This window comes from Helicoverpa zea, chromosome 3, assembly GCF_022581195.2.
Source record: "Helicoverpa zea isolate HzStark_Cry1AcR chromosome 3, ilHelZeax1.1, whole genome shotgun sequence".
NCBI classification, from domain to species: Eukaryota; Metazoa; Arthropoda; class Insecta; order Lepidoptera; family Noctuidae; genus Helicoverpa; species Helicoverpa zea.
The window spans coordinates 11695447-11716535 of NC_061454.1; the positions used below are offsets into that span (position 1 = coordinate 11695447).

Here is a 21089-nt window from a genome sequence, read left to right on the forward strand (position 1 = left end):
TCCTTGTTTCAGAACTAAACGCTCAAAGAACTACACATCTTTGGATTTGGGTAATCCTAATTTATGTTCTCATAAATAATCAATTTTTTCATTAGGAAGACAGAATGCACACTGATATTTCGGTATCTTTTCCCTATTCAAATTAATTATAGGAATGTTTATATGTGTATTCCGTATTCGTTTATTTTGAAGGCCTTAACAGGGATTTTTTTGTCCATTTACATTTAGAATCAGACGTATCTATGCCTGAACAAGTTTTGACTGTTTACATTTAGGGGCAATTGGCCGACATTTAGTGTAGCATCTGTAGAATATTCATCCGCACTTGAGCCATTACTACACTCCCTAATCCTAAACATATTGAAACTATCCGTTTCCAGTTGCCTCACTTGGATCTACCTTATGCACTTTGGTAAAAAAATATTCCACGCTCTGTAGACATAATAAGAGTTTCTGCAATTGAAGTCCGAAATACTACGCGTGTGTGCAAAGTGCAAACGTACAAAAATAAGATTGTTAAAGTGAACTTTGACCACTAACTAGCAGCTGCACGTTAAAGTAAAGAATTACAAACAATAATTATTATCAAAACTAACAATTTAAAAATAAACTTTCCATTTGCAGTAGCTTTTAAACGGATGCTCCTATCAGTTATCGTTTTGTCATTTGTTTTATGGTAGGCAATTAATAAATTGAAGCATTGTTTAATTGTTACTTTGCCCTTAGAAAATTATTTTATCCTTGTTGCAGTTTGTTTAGGTACTTTGTAATCAAGCGAAAGAGTATAAATATGATGAAGTAGGTCTAGCTAGGCTCATATAAGAAACGAAATTCACGATTCTTGCGTCACTAGGTCCGGATTTTTAACGTCAATAGACGATCTATGTGTACATTCCAGTTTCTAAAAAGGCTACCATACCTGGCCCCACAATCCAAAGATTGTCTCTACAACACAAAGTCAGCAAAAACTGAATACAAAACTAGTTTTGTAAAACAAAAAAAAAGCCTTCGAATATTTTAAACAAGAATTACTTGGCAAGAATTATTTAAGTTTTATTGGTTCATTAGGCTAAAGTATCTAATAGAGGGACTGTTGGCGTAGTGAATATTATGTAATCTATCCAGACTACTAAAAATAAACAGCAGAGTACCTAGACATACATGTCATGTCTAGGTACTCTGCTGTTTATTTTTATTTAAATAGATGATGATTTTCAAGAAGGGCAAAGTTATTGAGCTGATCCTTCAGGTAGCCAGATACAGTTCTTGATACTACTTTTTATAAACTTTAGTATGTGTACAAAATATTTCTGTTATACCTAATAGGTACTTACTGTCTTATCTCTGTACCTACTTTTATTATTTACTTATTCATGATTTTTTCTCAATGATTTATTAAAATTAGCTACCTGAAATGTGTAGAGAAAGTAGTGTCTGATCTGATTAATGATGAGATGCTTTACTTTGTTGCTCTATTTTTAATTGTTGAAAGTAAACTTATGTACCTAGTTAATACAGAATGTAAAGAATTATAATGACAATGCTGATTAAATCCTCAGATAAATAATAATCAATTTATGGTAGGTATGCTTTTTCATAATAAGCAGGCACTCTAACTTGAATATCAATACTTACCTATGTTCCTAGTCATAGGAAACTCCCTGAATCTCATACCAAAACGTTATTATTCCAAAACTTCTGATAACTCACCTGAAAATATTTGGCACTTGGTAAATCACCCTCTAATTTATTTCTATAAGCTGACAAGAGCCTTTCAAAAGGGTTCCTGGCTATGACCATTTTGTGGTAGTTCTCCAACATGTAATCTCTTTCAGGACGGCTGACTGTGCTCAAGTTCCGGAACATTCCAGGTGTGTGGGCAATACTGGCTGTGATGGACAAAACATCTGTGTCGTTCCATTTGCCGGCCAGTATCATTAGGATCCTCTTCCAGTTTGTACAAGCCACCTAATGTTAAAGGTTGTTTAATATTTTGAAAATGGAATTCATGTTCACAAAGTTGTTTATAACTCTAGTTTCTTTACAGTCACTACAAGCTTTATACTTTTCTACTGAGACTTACTTAATGATTTGTAACAGTAATGATAAATAAATATTATGGACCTAGGTACTACATATATCGAATCAAGACAAAAAATTAGGGACATTAATCTGTTTACAAATGTCATTGTTTTAATTTATACATTAAATTATCTAAGTAACTAACCAAGCAAATCTTACGAAATCAAGACCATCTTGAGGAAGTCATTAATTATTATGATAGGAAGCCAAGATAATCAATGACAAACTGTAAACATAATGAAAAATTATGCCAAGGACATCATCACACATCTTTAAAAAATATGGTTTATAGGAAACTTTTATTAGGCAGGTAAATAGGAAGGATCCATGTACCTAATTTAGGAATTTTACTGAGTTATGACATGAGTATAAAACTGGTTAGCCTTCAGAAACTCACCTTTGGCACATAGCAGTAAAGCAGTTTATGTTCCTCGTCTATCAATATATGCTCCAATTGGCTTGGAGGTAGCTCATCCAACCCGTACCTTGGAGGAAACCGTCGACAAGTCTCCTGAATCAACTCTTGACGAGCCAAGTTCAAGGACTGGGTCAACTCCAAAGAATGCTCACTCACATCGTTATTTGTTACGTCCCCACTGACCAACAACAGGTTCAGTAACAACACTATTTCAACTCTTAAAACACCCATCTTCCACATTTAAACATGACACAACAAAATAAAACTTTTTAAAACTTTCTTTCGGTAACCTAACTATATTTTAATGTAGGGCACGTCGCTGCACGCATTGCTGTCCGAGAAAGTCACTAGAAGTAGATTTTTGACTGAGAATTTGATTAACTTTTAGTGATAATATCAATGTTTATTATGTGTATCACAACGAAAAATATTTGTGGCGATGTTAATTACGACGAAGCGCGCACATCACACGATCGACACACACCGCGTTGAGAGAACGACTGACGAATGAATGAAAACTTCTTGAATCTTTCATTGCACGGCATGGAGGAATGAACGATAACATAAAACGCGAAAATTATGAAACGATGCTCAAAATGTGTGACAGAATATCCAACATTTACTTTGTTATAGAGTTTAATTCCAGACTGTTAGGATTTTAATCAGTTTTGTCTTTTAAGTACTTGCTTTAAACTTTAAACATCGGCAAGTAAGTCTAACGCATCGGCCTGTGCGTACTATTTTTTTTATGAAAGACTAGCTTTTGCCCGCGACTTCGTTCGCGTGGAATAGTGACTTGCGGCAGATTTATGGTTTGACCAATAGATGGCGGTATATGTCCGGAATAAATTTTATTTTTATTTTTGTATTTCTTTGTAATAAAAACTATCCTATGTCCTTTCTCAAGTTCCAGACTAGGTATGTCTGTACCAAATTTCACACAAATCAGTCCATTAGTTTAGGCGTGAAGAAAAGACAGACAGACAGAAAGACAGACAGACAGAAAGACAAGACAGACAGAGTTACTTTCACATTTATAATATTAGTTAGGATTTTACCAGTCATCTTTGTATCTCTAGGCAATTTGAAAATATAAAAATAAAAATGACGAAATTACTTACGTTGACAGTTACAGTGTCGTTTATTTAGAAATCACAATAAATAATAGTTTTAACAATTCCTTTAACACACTTGCTATTGAAATTCCACTGCAGCGCAGGTATTTTCAGTAGAGTAACAACTTTTAATGAACTAATTATCCTAGGTTTCATTGATAAAAAGTAATCAAAATCAATCCTCTAATTATTTGTCAGCTTCTCTGGTATGTTACTCTGAAAAAAAATCCCATTACTGTATTAGGTATATAACCTATTTTGAACCGCACATTCTGGTAAACCATTACGAAATGCACTGGGCATGGGACCTCCTTCGTAAGGTATGTTTAGGAACTTACTCTAAGATGTTGAATATAGCAGACTTGATGATATTGTCGAATCAAAGCAAACGCTTCTTCAGCTACTGGTAGCTGATGGTGCTGCCAAGCCAGAACTGCTAAGCATGCCCAAAGAGTTTCGTCCTCAACGGTGCGGCAGAGCTGAAATATTTAATCACCCCGTATCATGAACTACAGAGAAAATGAAATAGGTCTAGGAACAAAAGTGAGGGTGGAAGAACTGTGTGAACGAACTTGTGTCGAAAGAAAAAAGGCAGGTAAATTAGTAATGGAAGTACCTGAAGTGCTTGTTGCCACATATTTGCAACTACATGTTTGAGTAACTTTTCAGGGAATGCGGCAATCGAGAGATGCAAAATGGACCCATTGCCACGGCATATGTGTACTACTCCGTCTTCAACGCTTAGGATTGTCGGATTCCTGCCAAGGTCACTGGAAAAGTATGAGTGAACATAAAATTATTTCTGTTAAATCTGGAAAAGCTTCTACATAACCCCAACTATAATCTTGTTCCTTAAACTCCCACCTATAGGTAAGTAGTGTCTCTTAAATTCATCAGGAATGACACCTGAATAGTCAATATCTGTCATATTTATCATATTACCCCATTAAATACTATTATAATACTATTATAATTACCCCTAGAAAACTTATGGATTAGGTACAAACTTACACAACATCTTTACTGACGGTGGTGAGAGCCAGCAAGTCTGGTTGCATAGCTGCCCGGGGACAGCACCATGCTACCACAGAACTGGCGCGTAACCCCACCAGCAACTCTGTTTCGTAACTCCAGCATATGCTGAGGATTTGAGATCCTAAAAATTTATTGGGGTTTTATTCTAAAAAATGGAGAGTTTAAATTTTAAAGCATAATTTGATTTTATATAGAACCATAATATTTATAAACTAGTTTGATTGCTATTGAGCATAAGTGGCAGGAGTCGAAGAATAAACGATGAATTGCAATTTCTAGACCAAGGGATAAGGATACCAAAAGCTTTGTGTGTGAGTCACAAAGTGGGATCTTGATGCCACATTTTTATGCTGGTCTTTAGGCAAGAATATATTATATTTGTGTTTGAATGAATAATAGTAATTCCCCGGACAAGTAACACTTCGCGAATTTGACCTTACAATTTCTTCGTCTAGTTTCCTTATTTGTCATGAATATTTTTGTAACTAGAATTCTTTAGCGAGAATGTCTTTGAGACCTCTTGATTGAGACTCTCTTCAAAGTCCTCGTACAAACAATATACTTCTGTTGAATTAATCAAGATACTGAAATGAATGATGAAGCTATACTTAGGTTGCTACTCTTCCTGGAAAATGTGTTCAAATTAACTTACCCAGTTTGACGAACTTTGGCTTGCTATCCTTCACAGTAACAACATAAAGATCTCTGTTGTAGTCCAAAAGGGCCAGCTGTCTCTCATTAATAGGCCCTGTTTGGCTAAGCGCGATGCTAGAGACAGTCATTTTATGTGTCAGTTTGGTTACTGTGTTATCTGCTGAGCTTCTGACTATCAGGCCAGTTGGAAGATCGAAGACATGGATTACTGTGGGAAGCAGGAATTTGGCTTAAAATTAGTGTTTTCAAATAGAAGCAAAACACGTAAAGAAATGACAAATGACCATTGTCGAAAGCTAGAAGTTCTTGAGGGTATGGAAGAATTACGTACATTTTCTATCTCCCTGGTCAATGGCAGCCAAGGCATCTGGTCCCAAAGACACGGCAGCCCGGCCCAAAGATTCAGGTCTGGCACCCCAACGGGGACTGGCTAGTAGACGACCCATGTAGCTATATACTGAAAGACCAGCTCTTTCTACTATGCATATACATCTGTAACGGAAATTATATGAAACAACTCTCAGAATTGCATCGAGGATAGTTCAACAGGTGTAGCTGGGTCCAAACACGTCATATTATAATGTTTTGAAAAAGAGAGGTAAAAATTCAATCTTAGAATATTGTAATAAAGGTAGGGAGAACGGGGCTAGAAGCTAGGGTATTTAAGCAAATTAATAGCAAAATAATAGAAAATATATTAGCCTACCTTTCAGCCAACAAAATCATGCTAATAGTTCCCTCCTTGAGATCGAATGTCACTGGAGTATTCCAGGACGTAAGCTTGTGAATAAAACACTGCTTCACTGTCGCTATAACCAAATGGTTGAAGCCCAAAGCAATCTGTATGACCCTATCTGGATAGTCCAGTTGGTCACTTTGGTCAGTAATGATGTCCCTTATGGCAATTACTTTGCGACCTATCTGATTGCAGGCGTAATTCTTCCAGGTGTACTCTCTAGAAGATTTGTTACGTTTTTAGTTCAGGTTTCTAAAGAACCAGTAATTTTAGTTAGTTTAAAATTTTGGGCTATTTACCGATCAATGATATGAGCGAATAAAACATGCCCGTTGGCACAGGCGGCTGCTAATTGTGTGCCGTCAGAAGACCATGCTACATTGTATATGCTGCCTGTAGTTGGACGATCAAGGCAGTGAGACCACTGGAATAAATTAAAGAACATCATGCAACATCATAATAGTGTGATTTTCATGACACTTTCAAATGATTGGGGAAACTCACCCCATTAGAATTGCAAAGTCGTATGAGGTTGTAGCTTCCAATGACGAACATATCCCCAGCGGGAGACCAGCTTACACTAGTGATGGGCTGGTCATGTTTCACGCTCACCGATATTTGCTGGCCAAACGTGTCCCAAATCTAGAAAGGATATAAGATATTTGAGCTGTTTCTTATAGGAGTCATGGGAACCTTTTGCTTTGTGTTTAAAGTCAGAGTCGGAGGTGTCTTTTAGTTACTGACCTTAGAATATCCATCTTCAGATCCAGAAAGAATCAAATTGTTATTGGCATTCCAAGCGATACAAAGGATAAGCCCTTCGTGTGCTTTCCACTGAAAAGGAAAATGTTAGTGAAATACTTAGGTACATAGATAAGTACTGGCTACCTATTTAGGTAACAAAATATTTATTTCCCACTTAACTGATAATACTAACGTATATAAACAAACAACAGAATTACTTTCGGGAAATTCCTTCAAAACAGTCGGGTTTACACACGTCATAGTAATTAAAAATATACTTACTTTGGTAATTTTATTACTGGAATTCAATTGCTTTATAACTAGATAATTTCCTTTTGTATGCAAGATAGCGCTGCTGTCTGGACTCCATACGGCGCTGAAACATGGCACGTCGGATTGCACGATAGTCGATCGAAGTAGACCGTTGCGAGACCACACCTTGACAAAACCGTCTTCTCCAGCTAGAAATTTTAAGAAAATTCTGGAAGCTTCTGTGTCGAAGTGACAAGACGCCAAATTAAACCAAAGGCTATTCAATGCATTTTTACCTAGGCTTGTTTTTTTGCTACTCATTAATTTTGTTATTACAGCAAGTGCAATAAACCTCCAAAATTGGCAACAAAAAGACCCTCAAAACTTTTTAAGACGTTAAAAGCTACAAGATACAATTCGCAGTTTCAAGAAGTTCATTCAAGTATGACGCTTGTTCTTATTACCTGTCAGAAGTCCGGCTCCATCAGGACTCCATTGTGCAATTAGACAAGCACCCTGATGAGCATTCACTGATTTCTCTATACGGCCATTGTGATTAACGATGTGGAATCTGAAAAAATATTGACTCGGGAACTTAGGTCATTTGACAAAGTAGTTCTAAAGTAGAGTCTAATCTCGATCATAGTAGGTACGTACGTAACTATCTTACACTGACTACCTTATTATAAATTATGGTCTTAAGAAAGTATGGGTATTAGGCATAAGTAGGTAAAACATCGTCTGAAAAAAAGTTGAAGCTCTAAACCTTGTATTAAGCCCTGTACATTTTAAAACTGAAAAGTACAACTACTCACTTGCCATCTGCCGTCGAAATGAGAATCACGTCATGTTGGTGCTTGTTCCCGCCAACATTGATTTTGGGAAACAAATGCATATCGTTCGGATAGAAGTCATCAGGGAATGTTGTAACAACTATACATTCGCTGTTCACTAAGTTCCATTTCAGGAGTTTGTGGTCGTCTCTGCAATAAAGAAAGGTACCTACGTAATTCATGGTCATTTTTTAAAATACCATATCGGTATGTATATCGGGATGCATATCGGTAGCTGTGATACCGAACCACACTCTCTGAGTCAAGCTAGATACAAACTGTGTGTGCTTAGTTTAGTTTGTGGCCGTGGTTTGTGGCTCGACGTCCATAGAAGCACAATTTTAAGATACCTAGGTATCTAGTTGATAAACATTATTTTAATTACTTTTTAATAATTGAGTGATAAGTCCCTACACCCTTCGCCCCTTCAACTTCGTATGTAAAACAGTAGAAAGCAAAAGCACGTGAAACAGAATTCTTTCTAAAACAATCATTCGTCATTGAACCTTACCCACAAGAAAATACATCTTCAGTGTTATTCCAATTAACACACACGACGACACCAGTGTGTTTAGGTTCTTTGAATGTAGATATTTTTAATTTCATGATTTTTAGATTTAAGTTGTATTTTACACACTTTTTGTTGTGATATTATTTTGTTAGCATGATGCCATGGTAACGGAACAAAATAAATATTCGCGCCAGAACAACTGCGCAGTGCGCAGATGATTGGGGCTGCAAGAACAAAAAATAATTCTAAAACAAAAAATAAAGGCAATATTTCATTTCACAATATACGCGAACTATTTGCAAACTGTTTGTCATAAATAATGGTTGTATTTATAATCTATAATATAAAAATGAATCGCAAAATGTGTTGGTAAGCGCATAACTCAACAACGCCTGGACCAATTTGGCTAATTCTTTTTTTGTTGTATTTGTTATTGTCAGGAGAAGATTCTTATGAAAAAAAAATAGGGTAAAGTAGAGAAGTCAGTTGAAGGGAGCGAAGCCGCGGGAAAAAGCTAGTTATTAATAATAATTGTCGAAAAATAGTGGCACATATCTAACATTGTAATGTTACTGAACGTAACTTGGAATGGAAATTGACAAAATGAAATTGTCACTGTCACAGGTTGAGGTCACTGTCTGAATGACATTTGGGCCTCACATGTTCCTGATTTGCGAATCCATGATTTTGGGAATTAACATAAAAGTACAAAGGATTTAAAGTTTATTTACTGAATAACTGCAACAATGTCTGACGTGCCAGATCTTAGTAGCGACGAAGACAATTTTGAGGACGATGAATGGCAAGAAATGGAAACAAACGATACAACGGTAACATGCTTATTTTGTCCGAACGTTTTATCAAATATCGAGGAAGGGATTTCCCATTGCAAGTCCGTCCATAAGTTTGATTTGAATGAATTGAAGTTAAAGTTTAATATGGACTGCTATTCATACATAAAGTTGATAAATTACATAAAAACACACAAGCCTAAACCGGAGGTTATAACAAACCTTAACAAGGTGTTATGGGATGACGAGAAGTATTTACAGCCTGTAGAGCAGGACGAGTGGCTCATGTACGACTTCGACGCCCTTACTGACAAGCCAAGCTCACCAAAAACTTACCATGCTAATGTGGAAAATGGCTTGGTTACCCTGTCAGAGGCACACTTCACTGAACTACAAAGGACAATACAGTTTTTAACACAACAACTTACTGAGAGTGCAACGCTATTGAAGAATGCAAAGGAGGACATAAAGCAAATGCAGGAGTCAATGCAGAACTTAGTAGAAGGTGGTCAATTACAGAAAAATAATGATGAAACTCCAGCTGCTGTTAACTGTGTAGCTAGCGTGCCTTTAGAGATGGATGACGGCTACTTTAGTACCTATGCACATTTTGGAATCCATTATGACATGCTCTCGGACAAAGTCCGCACAGAAACTTACAGGGATGCTATACTGAATAACAAGGAAACTCTGAAGGGCAAAGTTGTCTTAGATCTTGGATGCGGTACAGGTATACTATCAATGTTTTGTGCTACAGCTGGAGCCAAGACTGTTTATGCATTAGACCAGTCAGAAATTATTTACCATGCTATGGATATTGTGAGGGAAAATAACTTACAAGATGTAATAAAATTAGTCAAAGGTAGACTTGAAGATACCAAGTTAACTGAAAAGGTTGATATTATTGTATCTGAGTGGATGGGATACTTCTTGCTGTTTGAAGGAATGTTAGACAGTGTTATTTATGCAAGGGATCATTACCTCAAACCTGGTGGATTGCTGTTACCCAACAGGTGCAATATTAGCCTTGTAGCTAATGGTGATGTAGACACGCACAAGAAGTTAATTGAATATTGGTCAGACGTCTACGGGTACAAAATGAACTGCATGAAATCAGAAGTAGTGCGAGAAGCAAGTATTGATATAGTTGGATCTAAACACATAATATCTGAACCTTGTGTAGTCAAAGAAATAGACATTAACACATGCAAAACTGATGTAATGGACTTCACAGCTGATTTTAAACTGCCAATTACAAAGGATGGTGCATTGACATCAATTGTTGGTTACTTTGATACTTTCTTCGGTCTACCAAATGCTATAGAGTTTTCAACTGGCCCTCACAAGACTCCAACACATTGGAAGCAGACAGTTTTTTATTTCAGAGACTGTAAGCAGGTCAAACAAGGAGATGTTGTTGAGGGTACAATAATTTGTAATAGACAGAAATCTGATGTCCGAGGCTTATCAATTCAGCTCAATATATTTGGCAAGAGCCACAAATATATCCTAAGTTAATTTAGTTGTGATACAGTAAAATAAGTCTAATTGCATTTTGATAGTGTCAATGTTTATACAATATTCTTTACTGCTTCATGTGCCTTTATTGATAAGTTAATTGCAAATATGATTTGCACTGTGCAGAAGTGTGCTATACTAAGTATAATAATGTTCATATATAGCTAAGAGATAGCATTAAATATGGCAGAATAATAAATGAATGTCATTTGTATTCTTTTGTTTTATCATCTATTTTTAGGAAACTGAGATACTCACCAGCGAGTCAGTGTGTTCATCATTTTATCATTCACATAGATTATATCAACCAACTCACTGAATTTAAGTCATGTCTAGATATTTAGTTCTGCACATTATTAAGACAGCTAGTACCTATGTTTATCAATAAACTAAGCTGGTTGTGGCCTCTCTACTTTATTACAGTGCTTTTATAATATTTTTATAAGTTAAATTAAAGTTATATAGATCAGATTATTTTCTTGTTTTTGTTTCAATATGATAATACTGATGATTCAATCAAGGCTTAAAATGTATAATCTAAAAAATATGTTATTCTACCATAGACTAGACCTATATAAACTGCTTTGGATACTTGTATGGAATACTTTTAAATGCCTATGCGTAAGCACAGATTAACTTGGCTTATTTTTTTCTGTTTCTTAGGTATATAAGAACATCATGACTCTCATGCCTCATGTAATAGTAATTAATTAATAATTTAAGGGTATTAAAGTAAACATTTCGTCTACGAAAATCTTTATTTTATTTTACATATAATTTACACATATTAACTAAAAGGTGTTTTATATCTATTTACACAAATGTAGTAAAAGACAGTCAAGTTGATAAAAAACCATTTGATTTTGAGATTTCTTTTTATTAGAGAGAAAATGCAGTTTGATACAAAGATCTTTGTGTTGTTTACATAAAATTATTGTGATTTTCTTTAAGATAAAACATTGAATAATATACATTCGCATACTTACAATACATATAGAAAACTTTCTTTAGCGATTGCATTTTAATGTCATATTTCTTTTACGTGGGATATAGGTATAATAATATAAAATTTTAGGAGATTTATTTAGATTTTTTATAAATAACATTTCTATACACATTTAATATTACTATGAATGAATTTGTTGAATTTTAATGATGTGAAATACTATCCGCGATATTGTTAAGCACGACATCTGTGAAAAATATTTTACGACATTGTGGGTAGGTACCTAATATGTTATTATTATTTTTTACTATCTTAATACGTAGCAGTGTACAGGTCTTTAAATATCTTAATTAGTAGCAATATGCACCTAGAATTACAGAGTGAATTTTACATTGCATAATGCATTGATTAAAATAAGAAAATATCAATATGCAATGGTAAAATGAATGCTGTAATTCTTTAGGTGAATCTGCCTTATATTGAGAATTGATTCCTAACACATTCGGAATGTTGTAATGTCACATTTAAAAGCCATATCTTGCACTAAAGTGGTTAAGTCAGAGACAAGTATTTACCAAGAGCGGGCCTATGTACTGCTGCAAGCTATGATACAGAAACAACAATTAAATATTCATGTACATAAGGCTCAGTATGCTAAACTCTACAATTTTATAAAGCTATATTCCCAATCTGAATGGCATTACTAAACTACATTTCAAATTAAGTAGGTATGTACCTATATTGATTTATTCTTAATATTTAGTACCTATTAACTATTAGGTACACTAAATGCACAATATACAGAATTTAATAAATCTCTAATAATTAAAATAGATGATAAATACATATAAAAAAATCTATTGTTAAATTTGTCTACAATAAGCGTCACCGGTTGGATTATATCTATCCTTACCATCCCCGAAATCAAATAGGGACCTAATTTTATCATGATTATGGATTCATTTGATTTGATATTCAATGAGAATGGTCCCACGTACCTACCAGGAATACTAGGCCTCTGATATACGTTCGAAATATAACTGAATTCTCATACATTTTGCATTGTTACAAAAAATCTTATGTTAAGCGGATTCAGTTCAGATTTTTCATGTAAATTTGGCATCTGTAGGTAAACATTGGCCTAAAATCTTTAATATCTTTGTTTAATAAATTCAATGTTTAAGGCCCAGAGTCTACCTCAGCGGAGCGGAGCGTAGAAGTTTTATACAAACAATATTTTGTCATTCAAACATCTTGTCTCTACGCAGTGGTAGGTATATCCCATAGCGGAGAAATTCTATTGGTTGTATAAACATTTATCCACTTTGGTGGAGCCTGGGCCTCTTCCGTTCGACGATAGATTCTAGTTGAAGGACGGTACAATTACTTTGGGTCCTCCACGAGAGCGTGTGTTCAAGTCTAAGCTTACCTAAGAATTCCTGTTCGTTCTCGGGCTGTGACGCCGTAGCCTCTCAGTCTAATAGATCTAATAGGTAGTTCATGTTATAGAAAGCTGACTCCATCTGATTTGAGCACGAGCTTTAAATTTCAATAAATATTTGAGTTCCACTACTTTATCCTTAGCTATGTTGTATATATAACAAAGACAAAAATCTTAATTTGTATCATGAAGATTTACTAATGTACTATCTACCTATGTACTAGAATTTGAAATGGCGTTATCATTTAGAAAATAATTTCATATTAAATAACATTTGGTCAAGAATATCAAGACTCCAATTTAATCGGAAACATTAAAATTAATAAGCGTATTCATCATATTATGGGTTAAATTTAACACTAATATTAAGCTACATTTAAGTTATAGTTAAGTGTTTGATCGAAGAGAAGTGCACATGTGTTTATGATTTATATAAATTAATGTTTGTTGCTCCGTCACCAGCATTTGATAGTTACTTACAGATACATTTAGCTCTTAACGACTATATTTGAAATGAGTTCAGTACAGTTTTACACATTAATTATTTCAATTATGAGTAGAAAATAGTGTTATCTATCGATACATCTTTAAATATACATCCAATATTCAATTGCGAGAAATATACTACAAGGGTTCTTCAGGGTTCAGTTCTGGGACCAACCCATATTTTATTAAATATCGTCCTTTCTCCTCGCAATAGGTTATTGGTATAGAATTATCATCAAAGCTTTTAGACTTAATTTTAGGCTAGGCTAAAATCTTAGCAGCGAATAATAATGAATCATTTACACTACTGGCGTTACCGCTGGGCGGCGTGTCGCCTGTTCGAATTAGCTCACTATGTTGTCTTCCACATAGAGAAACTTTATACATCCAGGCTTTTCGCATTGTGCTTCCAAGTCGTATATTTGTGCGTTACACACAACAATTTTACTTTAAATAAATTAGCAACGTATATTATATAGCTCGCACACGTATTTATATCATATAGTATGCTTTAGCTTTTCTTCAACAGTGAATAGAACATGTTGCAACAACTAGATCTAACGCTATTTACAAATGAGGCTAAATATTATTCCTCTGTTGGCGGTGGAACCCCGTTGTTCTCCTCCTCTTGCTTAGCTCGGGCCTCTGCATCTGAAATGTATTTTAAATTCTGTTAGTAATCGCCTTAGGGACAGTATTAATATTATTAGCCTAGGATCAGATATTCTCTGATCATTATTTAAGAAATTCAGACAGATCAGGTATTTCTAGCTATACTTGTTACTTTATAAATAATATAAGTAATTTTCACCTTTAGCAGCTTGCTCTTTCCATATCTTCTTGTTGTCGCTGAGGCATGCGACCCATGGCTTCCTGATTTTGAACTTGCTGCTATTTTCATTTTCTGAAATCACAGGGTAGGTAAATTGAATCGTAAAATTTCCTATAGCCTGGATTAACCTATATGTATTATGTACTTAAATTCTTTTGACAAATAATGTTATTTCTACTGTGCTGAAAAAGGCAGTTTCTGATACTTACTGTCCTTATTCCCCGAGCCCTCTTCATTGATAGGCTCAGCGGAACTGGTGGAGTTCTTGCTACTGGAATGTAGAGGCCCCAATATGCACTCCAGCATATCAGCACACACGCCCATGCTGGGTTCCACGATGAACTCGATGAAACCGATCTGTGACTCGGCCACAAGGGTGTTGTTCCTGTCGCAAAGTGGACTGAATGGGAGTCCTAGGTCTCGTTCCTTGTCACCTTGGAGGAAGAATTCGTCAAGGAGGCTCATTGTCCACCTGTGGTGCAGGTCCCATCTCTGAAACAGTTTGATAGGGCAGTTAAGTTTTGTGTCTAAAATGTTTTTAAATTGGTAGACGCTGTTTTCAGCCGGTTCTATGTTTTTTTTTTGGAAGGAATGAAGGTGTTCGTCCTCTTAAAAAAGAAGTCTCTTAAAGTCTGTATGAAAAATTTACTTGATGATTTACTACCTCTATAGCTTTTTCTGCTATTTTTCATTCTTCTACTCTCACACATAATCAAATGGTATCTACCTTAGCAGGATGCGAGATATCACAGCAATGCAGAATAAGGGACGCAGCCTTCGACTTATCGACGGTGGGCTCAGCCAACGAGAGCAGCGACCTCATGTTCTTCAGCTGCTGGAAGTGGAACGACATGTCGGTGGCCAGCACCATGTCGATGACCAGGGTTCGGAACTCCCGGAACTCTTCTCTGGATAAGTTCTGGAGTAAGTTGCATTCTTCGTCACGCATCAGTCTGTAATTGAGAGAGGAGCTTGTGAATTTTTTGAATTATTACATAGGTAAAACTCCGTAAAGATTGTAGGGAAGGGAATAATATCTCCGCAATTGTTGCTTTGTTGGAGAAATGGATTTTGGACACGTAGAAATGTTTGCTTAGAAGTAGTTATAGTCATAAGGAAAAATACTTAAAGCAATCAAAGATACCTAAATCTTTGCCCTAGTTAAAGATATCATCAAATACAATATTTCGTCCCTAATACGTCTAAATCAAAGTGTGGTCATTTTGTAAACTACAAAATTTACATAGGCACCTACAGGTCTTCTCTAATGAACTTCGCAGAATATTGACTAACCCCGTATAATCTGCTAGATCAACATGGCTTAATTGACCAATTAACTCTATCACGTCGTGGATACACATCCAAGAGATTAAATCACCTCTCTGTAAACAAATTGACTTAGGACAGCAAATTCGATCGATCTAAAGTATGTCAATGTTATAAATTGCGCCATAAAAATGTAAATTTATAGAGTCCGGTGTCCTAATTACATGAAATTGCATGTTGTGTGGTAGTGCTAGTCGTTATGGGTTATAAACGTTATGGTTCGGACCTATATCAAAGTTACGACTGGTTTCAAATTGATTTGCCGATCATATTGGAGATTAAATCGTAGATAGACGATAAAATACTATGTAATTTCTAGGAATAGTCAAAGTTATGTAGAGTACGGCTTAGGTTAGATAGATCTGCATTTACAAAATAGGAAAACTTTACCGCACTTCATGTACCCATTGCCTGCAGGGATTACAAGCGTTATATTTTCAAAATCTGGCAGATTATTATTTTCATCCAAGCCCATTGTTTTAGTTGGGAATTATATCGATGCTCCTTTTGTATGGATGATCACGTACCGAATTATTAAATGGAGCGAAACATAAAACGGCGACGTGGAATAATGAAATATTTACTGCAGTCTGTGGAAAGCTTTATTAAAATTCCACAATACATAAGCAAATCATTTACTATAATTTTTTACAATGAAGTTCAATCTTACTACCAAATCCAAACAGTTAATCTTAATCTATATCTAAAAGAGTTGGTCATAAAATGTAAAACTAAGTTTGAGTACCTACCTAAGATGTTTTGAAATATCCAGAATTTCTCATACCGAGAAATCCCAATATAATAGCACTAGGACATCAACCGTACATTATATAAACAACAAACCGTCATAGATTAACTCGTCAGTTCGTTAGACTGACGGTAAAATATTGTCGGAGTATTTCTTCAACTCGTTCTAAATTCATAGCTCGTCGCGTCTGTCAATTACTGCCAATCATTGTGAAAAACACCATCGCAGTACCCGCCTCACGTAACCAATGGTTGCCAGTGGAACCGTGGTAAATAGTCCAGAAATATAGGTACCTTAGACTATATCTATTCTACTTTGGCGGGTTGGGTGGTCTAGTGGTCGCAAAAACTATATCGAAAGGTCTTTACAAAGTAACGGGCCGTAGCATCAACTCAAGAATAAGTATACTAAGCAGCTTGGGTACTACTTATGTTTATTTTTTTCCGTGGAATTTATCAATAAAGTTCGAATTCCAAATAATGTGACCCCCATTGTAAAAACGGAGCAAGTACTTTGAATTAATTACTTATTCTATAAATCTTTCGCTCCGAAAGACAAACTTCCGGCAACTATCTACGGCCTCAACCGCTCTAATCTCTAGATAATCTATTATAATGAACGTTCCCTTTGTAATTTAGTAAGGTCAGATGTGACGTCGTCCCGGATTGATGGATGGACGATCTGATCGGATAGTAAACAGTCTATGCGGGTTAACCCTCCCGTGATTCATGGATAAGGAGTCGTGGAGTTGACCTACTGATGAGGTCCTAGGCACCTACCTATTAAATAGTCGTATATTCTTAGTTACTGATATTTGCAAATGGAGAGCCTGCTTTTTTAATTGATTCACTGGAATAGGTATCGTCTTGTAAGATCAAAGAAAATAGCCTAGACTTAAGATTATTTGCCTATCCGAAGTCCAAGAGAATTTCATGTTGTTCATCTACTTACCATAATGAAAACAATACCTTCCAATCTCCATGCAAGTGAGGTTATTTTGTCAATTATGGCTAATAGAACAAGTGGTTTTGTTACTCAATTAAGTAAATTAACAACTGCAAAGCTTACAAAATAATTTATCAACAGCGTCCCCGAGGTGTGCATTTGCCTAATTAGACCTACCTAATTAATTATCTAGCGTACCTGATGTAATATCAAGCGGTTAAGCCAGTAATCCTCAAAGGGATGCTGGCACGTTTATATACTCGTATATTTTATCTGTACTTTCTCAAACAAGTTTATAAAGCTTTCTAGACCTTTTTACGCCGTGTAGGTAACAAACTGTCGTCTGATCTTCAACAAGGTCAAACCTAACTTTTGTCTTGTCTGCGGTGGTGTTAAAGCAAGTGCCTAATTAATTAAAAAGCATTACTAAGTTCTGAGTTGTATTAGTTGTAAGGTGAAACATATTCTTACTCATATTATAATCCACATGTTGAACGCCTGAAACATTGTAGTTATGTAACCTTTACTAAATGAAAACTTAATTAATTCGTAGTTAGGTTTCAGGTGCTTATTTCGTTTAGGCAAATGTTTCGAAATATCTATATTCAACGCGAAAAGTTATTACGTTATACCAATTATACGGGCTCAACATACCTACAAGTATGTCTAAACATGTCAATTACACACAACTTGGAGAGGAATGTAATTAAGACTGAAAATTACGTTACTAGGTGTTACTATTCGGTTACCTGAGACGGTAACAGGAATTTGAATAATCGTTCCAATTTAAACAAAGACATTAATCCTCGTAACAAATGGGTTGATTTGCTACGACCTATGTAGGTATTCTAAGTTGTTTCGCTAAGGCGTTTGCGTAAGTAAGTTCCAGTTGTAAGTACCTATCTGAAAAATTTTCAAAGGTGCCTAAAACGTAGCCTATTGACGGAATTCTTCACATTCAAGGAATAGGACTTCTAAAATAGTATTCTCTAACGACGATGTCTTATTGATAGCGACTTAATGATAAAGGAATGTTACATGTAAATTCTTATTAGAGACATCTTCATCTGAGACTATAAATAACTAAAAGTTTTGTCGTTTTTAAGTTTCATTATGTGCTAAACAATAAAAAGGACAAATAAGAACTTCTGAAAATCACAAAGAAAAACAGATCGCAGTAAATAAATACTTAATCCGATTAAGACTTAAGAAAAACGAATTTACCTACCTATATCAGCCGTTGTTTACTTCGTGGACACAGACTAAAAAATTTGCATACACAACAACGACCTGATGTCATAGTTCATCAATCACGTTGCGTCGCCCGAAGATAAAGTATCCTATTTCTATGAAAATAGCTCGCGATAAGTACTCTGTGAGCAAACTGACGGTTCCTCGAGTGTAGCGTCCTTATTTCTTCAGCGTGGGCGAAACTATAGTTATTAAGGAACTCTTGTCCGTGAACGACGTTTATTTTTAAACAGAAGAGCATCGTTCATGAAGAGCCATTGTTAATGAAGCTGAATGTGCTGCTAATTGTTAATTGTCTGATTAATATCTCGGTAACATGAACTCAGAATGACAAAGGGTTGATTTATTTTGTCATTCACAGAAGCAAGTGAAAAGTTGTACTTATTTATAGATAGCCAATTAAAAGTATTTAAAACACATTTAGTCATTTTTAATATATTTTCTTTGCTAATTTATCATTTCCTCTTACTTATGTTTTTACATAATAAAGCTCATGATCGTAAGCTTTACGAATATACGATTTTTAATAGCATAGATTTTTTCCCCCAATTAAAAAGTCCTCAGTGCCATTTTGTGAAATTCAATTCTACGAGACCATTAATTCGGAAAAACAATAAGTAAAGAACAAAAGCCAATATGCCAACACTGGCTTTTATAATAAAAGGGAACGTGTTGAATGCACCGACGCGGAATTTCTGACACGGATCGCCAAGCATTCACAGCCGACGTATGGACTCGTATACATCGAATATCAAGCATACAACTCGATTGAACATCGATTACGTAATCGATGTAACTGCCTCGTTGGTCTAGCTACGGCATAGAGCTGCTGATGTACGAGTTCTCGGGTTCTATTCCCGGATTGGGTAATATAATAAATATAATATAATCATTTCTGTGCAGTTGGCTAATCTCCTTATACATATATGAACAACCGCCGTAATCGATTATCGGCCAGGAGGACATCAGATATAATCGATGTTATTGTTTCCGTTGCGAGAATGTCAGGTTAATAGGTTTTTGTTTAATTAATTGGTTGTCAGGCTATCACCTTTTTTGTTGAGTCGTTATAAACTGAATACCAAAGATGTTTTCGTCAACTCAAGATACAACACGTTTTTATGAAAGAACAGTTTTATCTTTTTTAAATAGGTATGGACTCTTCAGATTTTGTTGTGTAAGTAGTTAAGAACTATTAAATTCAGCAAGAATTCTCTTTTTATCCAACTGAGTTCAGTGACCTAAGGGTTGCAGACTCCGGTTTTTGAGACTTGTCAGAGTAGCAGAAATGAATAACGTCTAATCTATAATTAGTTGTAATCTTGACAATGAAAGAGGTCTTCTGTTGTTTGTTCAAATCTTCTTTCAAATAAACCAGAAGCGGTCATACAATTGTAAATTATCGAAAGAAGATAACTGAGGAAAATATTTATAGTTATGCTGATACAGTAGTTTTTTCTATGTCTCTATAGGCCCATTTTTACTATCGGCCCTAAAATCCAAGTAGGTACGCGATTCCCATGGTGGATATTTTATCACTGATATACACAGTCCACACATTAAATCGTTTACATTTACGCCCCTCTCTAAAGAAGTAACTAAATATTTATCGCCTTTTTTATCAAACACTGGACTTTACGAGTAATCGTTAAATGTTTTATATCTAACTAGCCGTTTTCCAGCGATTTCACCCGCGTCCCGTGGGAACTGGACTAAGCTAATACCGGCTGATGGTGAAAACATTTCTAAGATGGGTCCAGTAGTTTTTGAGTTTATCCAATTACAAAAAAAAAAACAAAAATACATTTTTTTCCTATTTAAATATAGTACAGACTACCTATCACGTATAAGAGAATTTGGCCTTTTCGAGTAAAAATAGCTATAAATACTCGTGTCTCAAGGGAAATAATTTATTATAACGAGTTCTCAGCTAAAATGTGGGACTCTTTTGTTAGGGGTACAATTTTCATCACTACCATTGCCTTACTTTCATAATTTTTATGTCTGAAAAAATTGGTATTTCGTCTAGAAATTCGATGTCGTGATAAATCAATAAACAGCTCGTTTTGATTCTTCGATTGTCATTTTTATCTTAAGCTTTTTATATTTTTTATTTGGATGGAGCTTTTGTGATATGAAATACGAAGATCACAAAAGAAATAATTTCGGATGTCAAATCTAGTTTTATTTGTTGGAAAACTTCGAAATATTATATTCAAATCGGATTTTGGTATTTCTATTGTGAGCTTAGTTTAGCTGGTAAAAAATGTCAACGCCTATGTACTGAATTTACCCCTTGCTGTAGTAGGTACCTATATGTTTTCTCCCTTTAATCGAAATCATCCTTTGCTCCGTTCAAACGCACTCTTTATTTTACTATCATCAAAATCAACGCACATGAAATGAAATGAAATGAATGAATGTT

At 35.2% G+C, this 21089-nt stretch overlaps 4 protein-coding genes across 7 annotated transcripts in view; 1 reads left to right on the forward strand and 3 right to left on the reverse strand.

Annotated features, from left to right (window-relative positions):
* Positions 1-3002, reverse strand: part of LOC124629432 (carbohydrate sulfotransferase 11) — a 76356-nt gene extending 73354 nt beyond the window's left edge. Inside the window, exons 1-2 of one of the 2 annotated variants that reach the window (XM_047162840.1) lie at positions 2480-3002; positions 1711-1968 (exon numbers count right to left, since the gene is read on the reverse strand). In XM_047162840.1, coding sequence (XP_047018796.1) covers positions 1711-1968; positions 2480-2740 — 519 coding nt within the window. In that variant the 5' untranslated portion in view covers positions 2741-3002. The remainder of the gene's footprint in view (positions 1-1710; positions 1969-2479) is intronic. The other variant, XM_047162839.1, reaches the window with a different exon arrangement.
* A 611-nt stretch (positions 3003-3613) lies between these two features.
* LOC124629433 (intraflagellar transport protein 80 homolog) lies at positions 3614-8516 on the reverse strand. Its single transcript, XM_047162841.1, has 14 exons — positions 8381-8516; positions 7852-8019; positions 7501-7607; positions 7067-7245; positions 6785-6874; positions 6545-6682; positions 6340-6464; positions 6011-6259; positions 5636-5796; positions 5303-5512; positions 4627-4771; positions 4232-4385; positions 3954-4094; positions 3614-3831 (listed from the first exon to the last, which is right to left on the reverse strand). Exons 1-14 carry the CDS (start codon positions 8473-8475, stop codon positions 3799-3801), a joined length of 1995 nt encoding a protein of 664 aa, XP_047018797.1. The 5' UTR covers positions 8476-8516; the 3' UTR covers positions 3614-3798.
* Positions 8517-8997: 481 nt separating this feature from the next.
* LOC124629431 (protein arginine N-methyltransferase 1) lies at positions 8998-11443 on the forward strand. Its single transcript, XM_047162837.1, has one exon. The coding sequence runs from the start codon at positions 9127-9129 to the stop codon at positions 10687-10689; it is 1563 nt and encodes a 520-aa protein (XP_047018793.1). The 5' UTR covers positions 8998-9126; the 3' UTR covers positions 10690-11443.
* The window catches only part of LOC124646375 (calcium/calmodulin-dependent 3',5'-cyclic nucleotide phosphodiesterase 1), a 184097-nt gene continuing 174441 nt past the window's right edge, over positions 11434-21089 (reverse strand). For all 3 annotated transcript variants that reach the window (XM_047186513.1, XM_047186514.1, XM_047186512.1), the window contains 4 exons: positions 15122-15347; positions 14604-14886; positions 14374-14466; positions 11434-14213 (listed from right to left, as the gene is read on the reverse strand). In XM_047186513.1, coding sequence (XP_047042469.1) covers positions 14149-14213; positions 14374-14466; positions 14604-14886; positions 15122-15347 — 667 coding nt within the window. In that variant the 3' untranslated portion in view covers positions 11434-14148. The remainder of the gene's footprint in view (positions 14214-14373; positions 14467-14603; positions 14887-15121; positions 15348-21089) is intronic.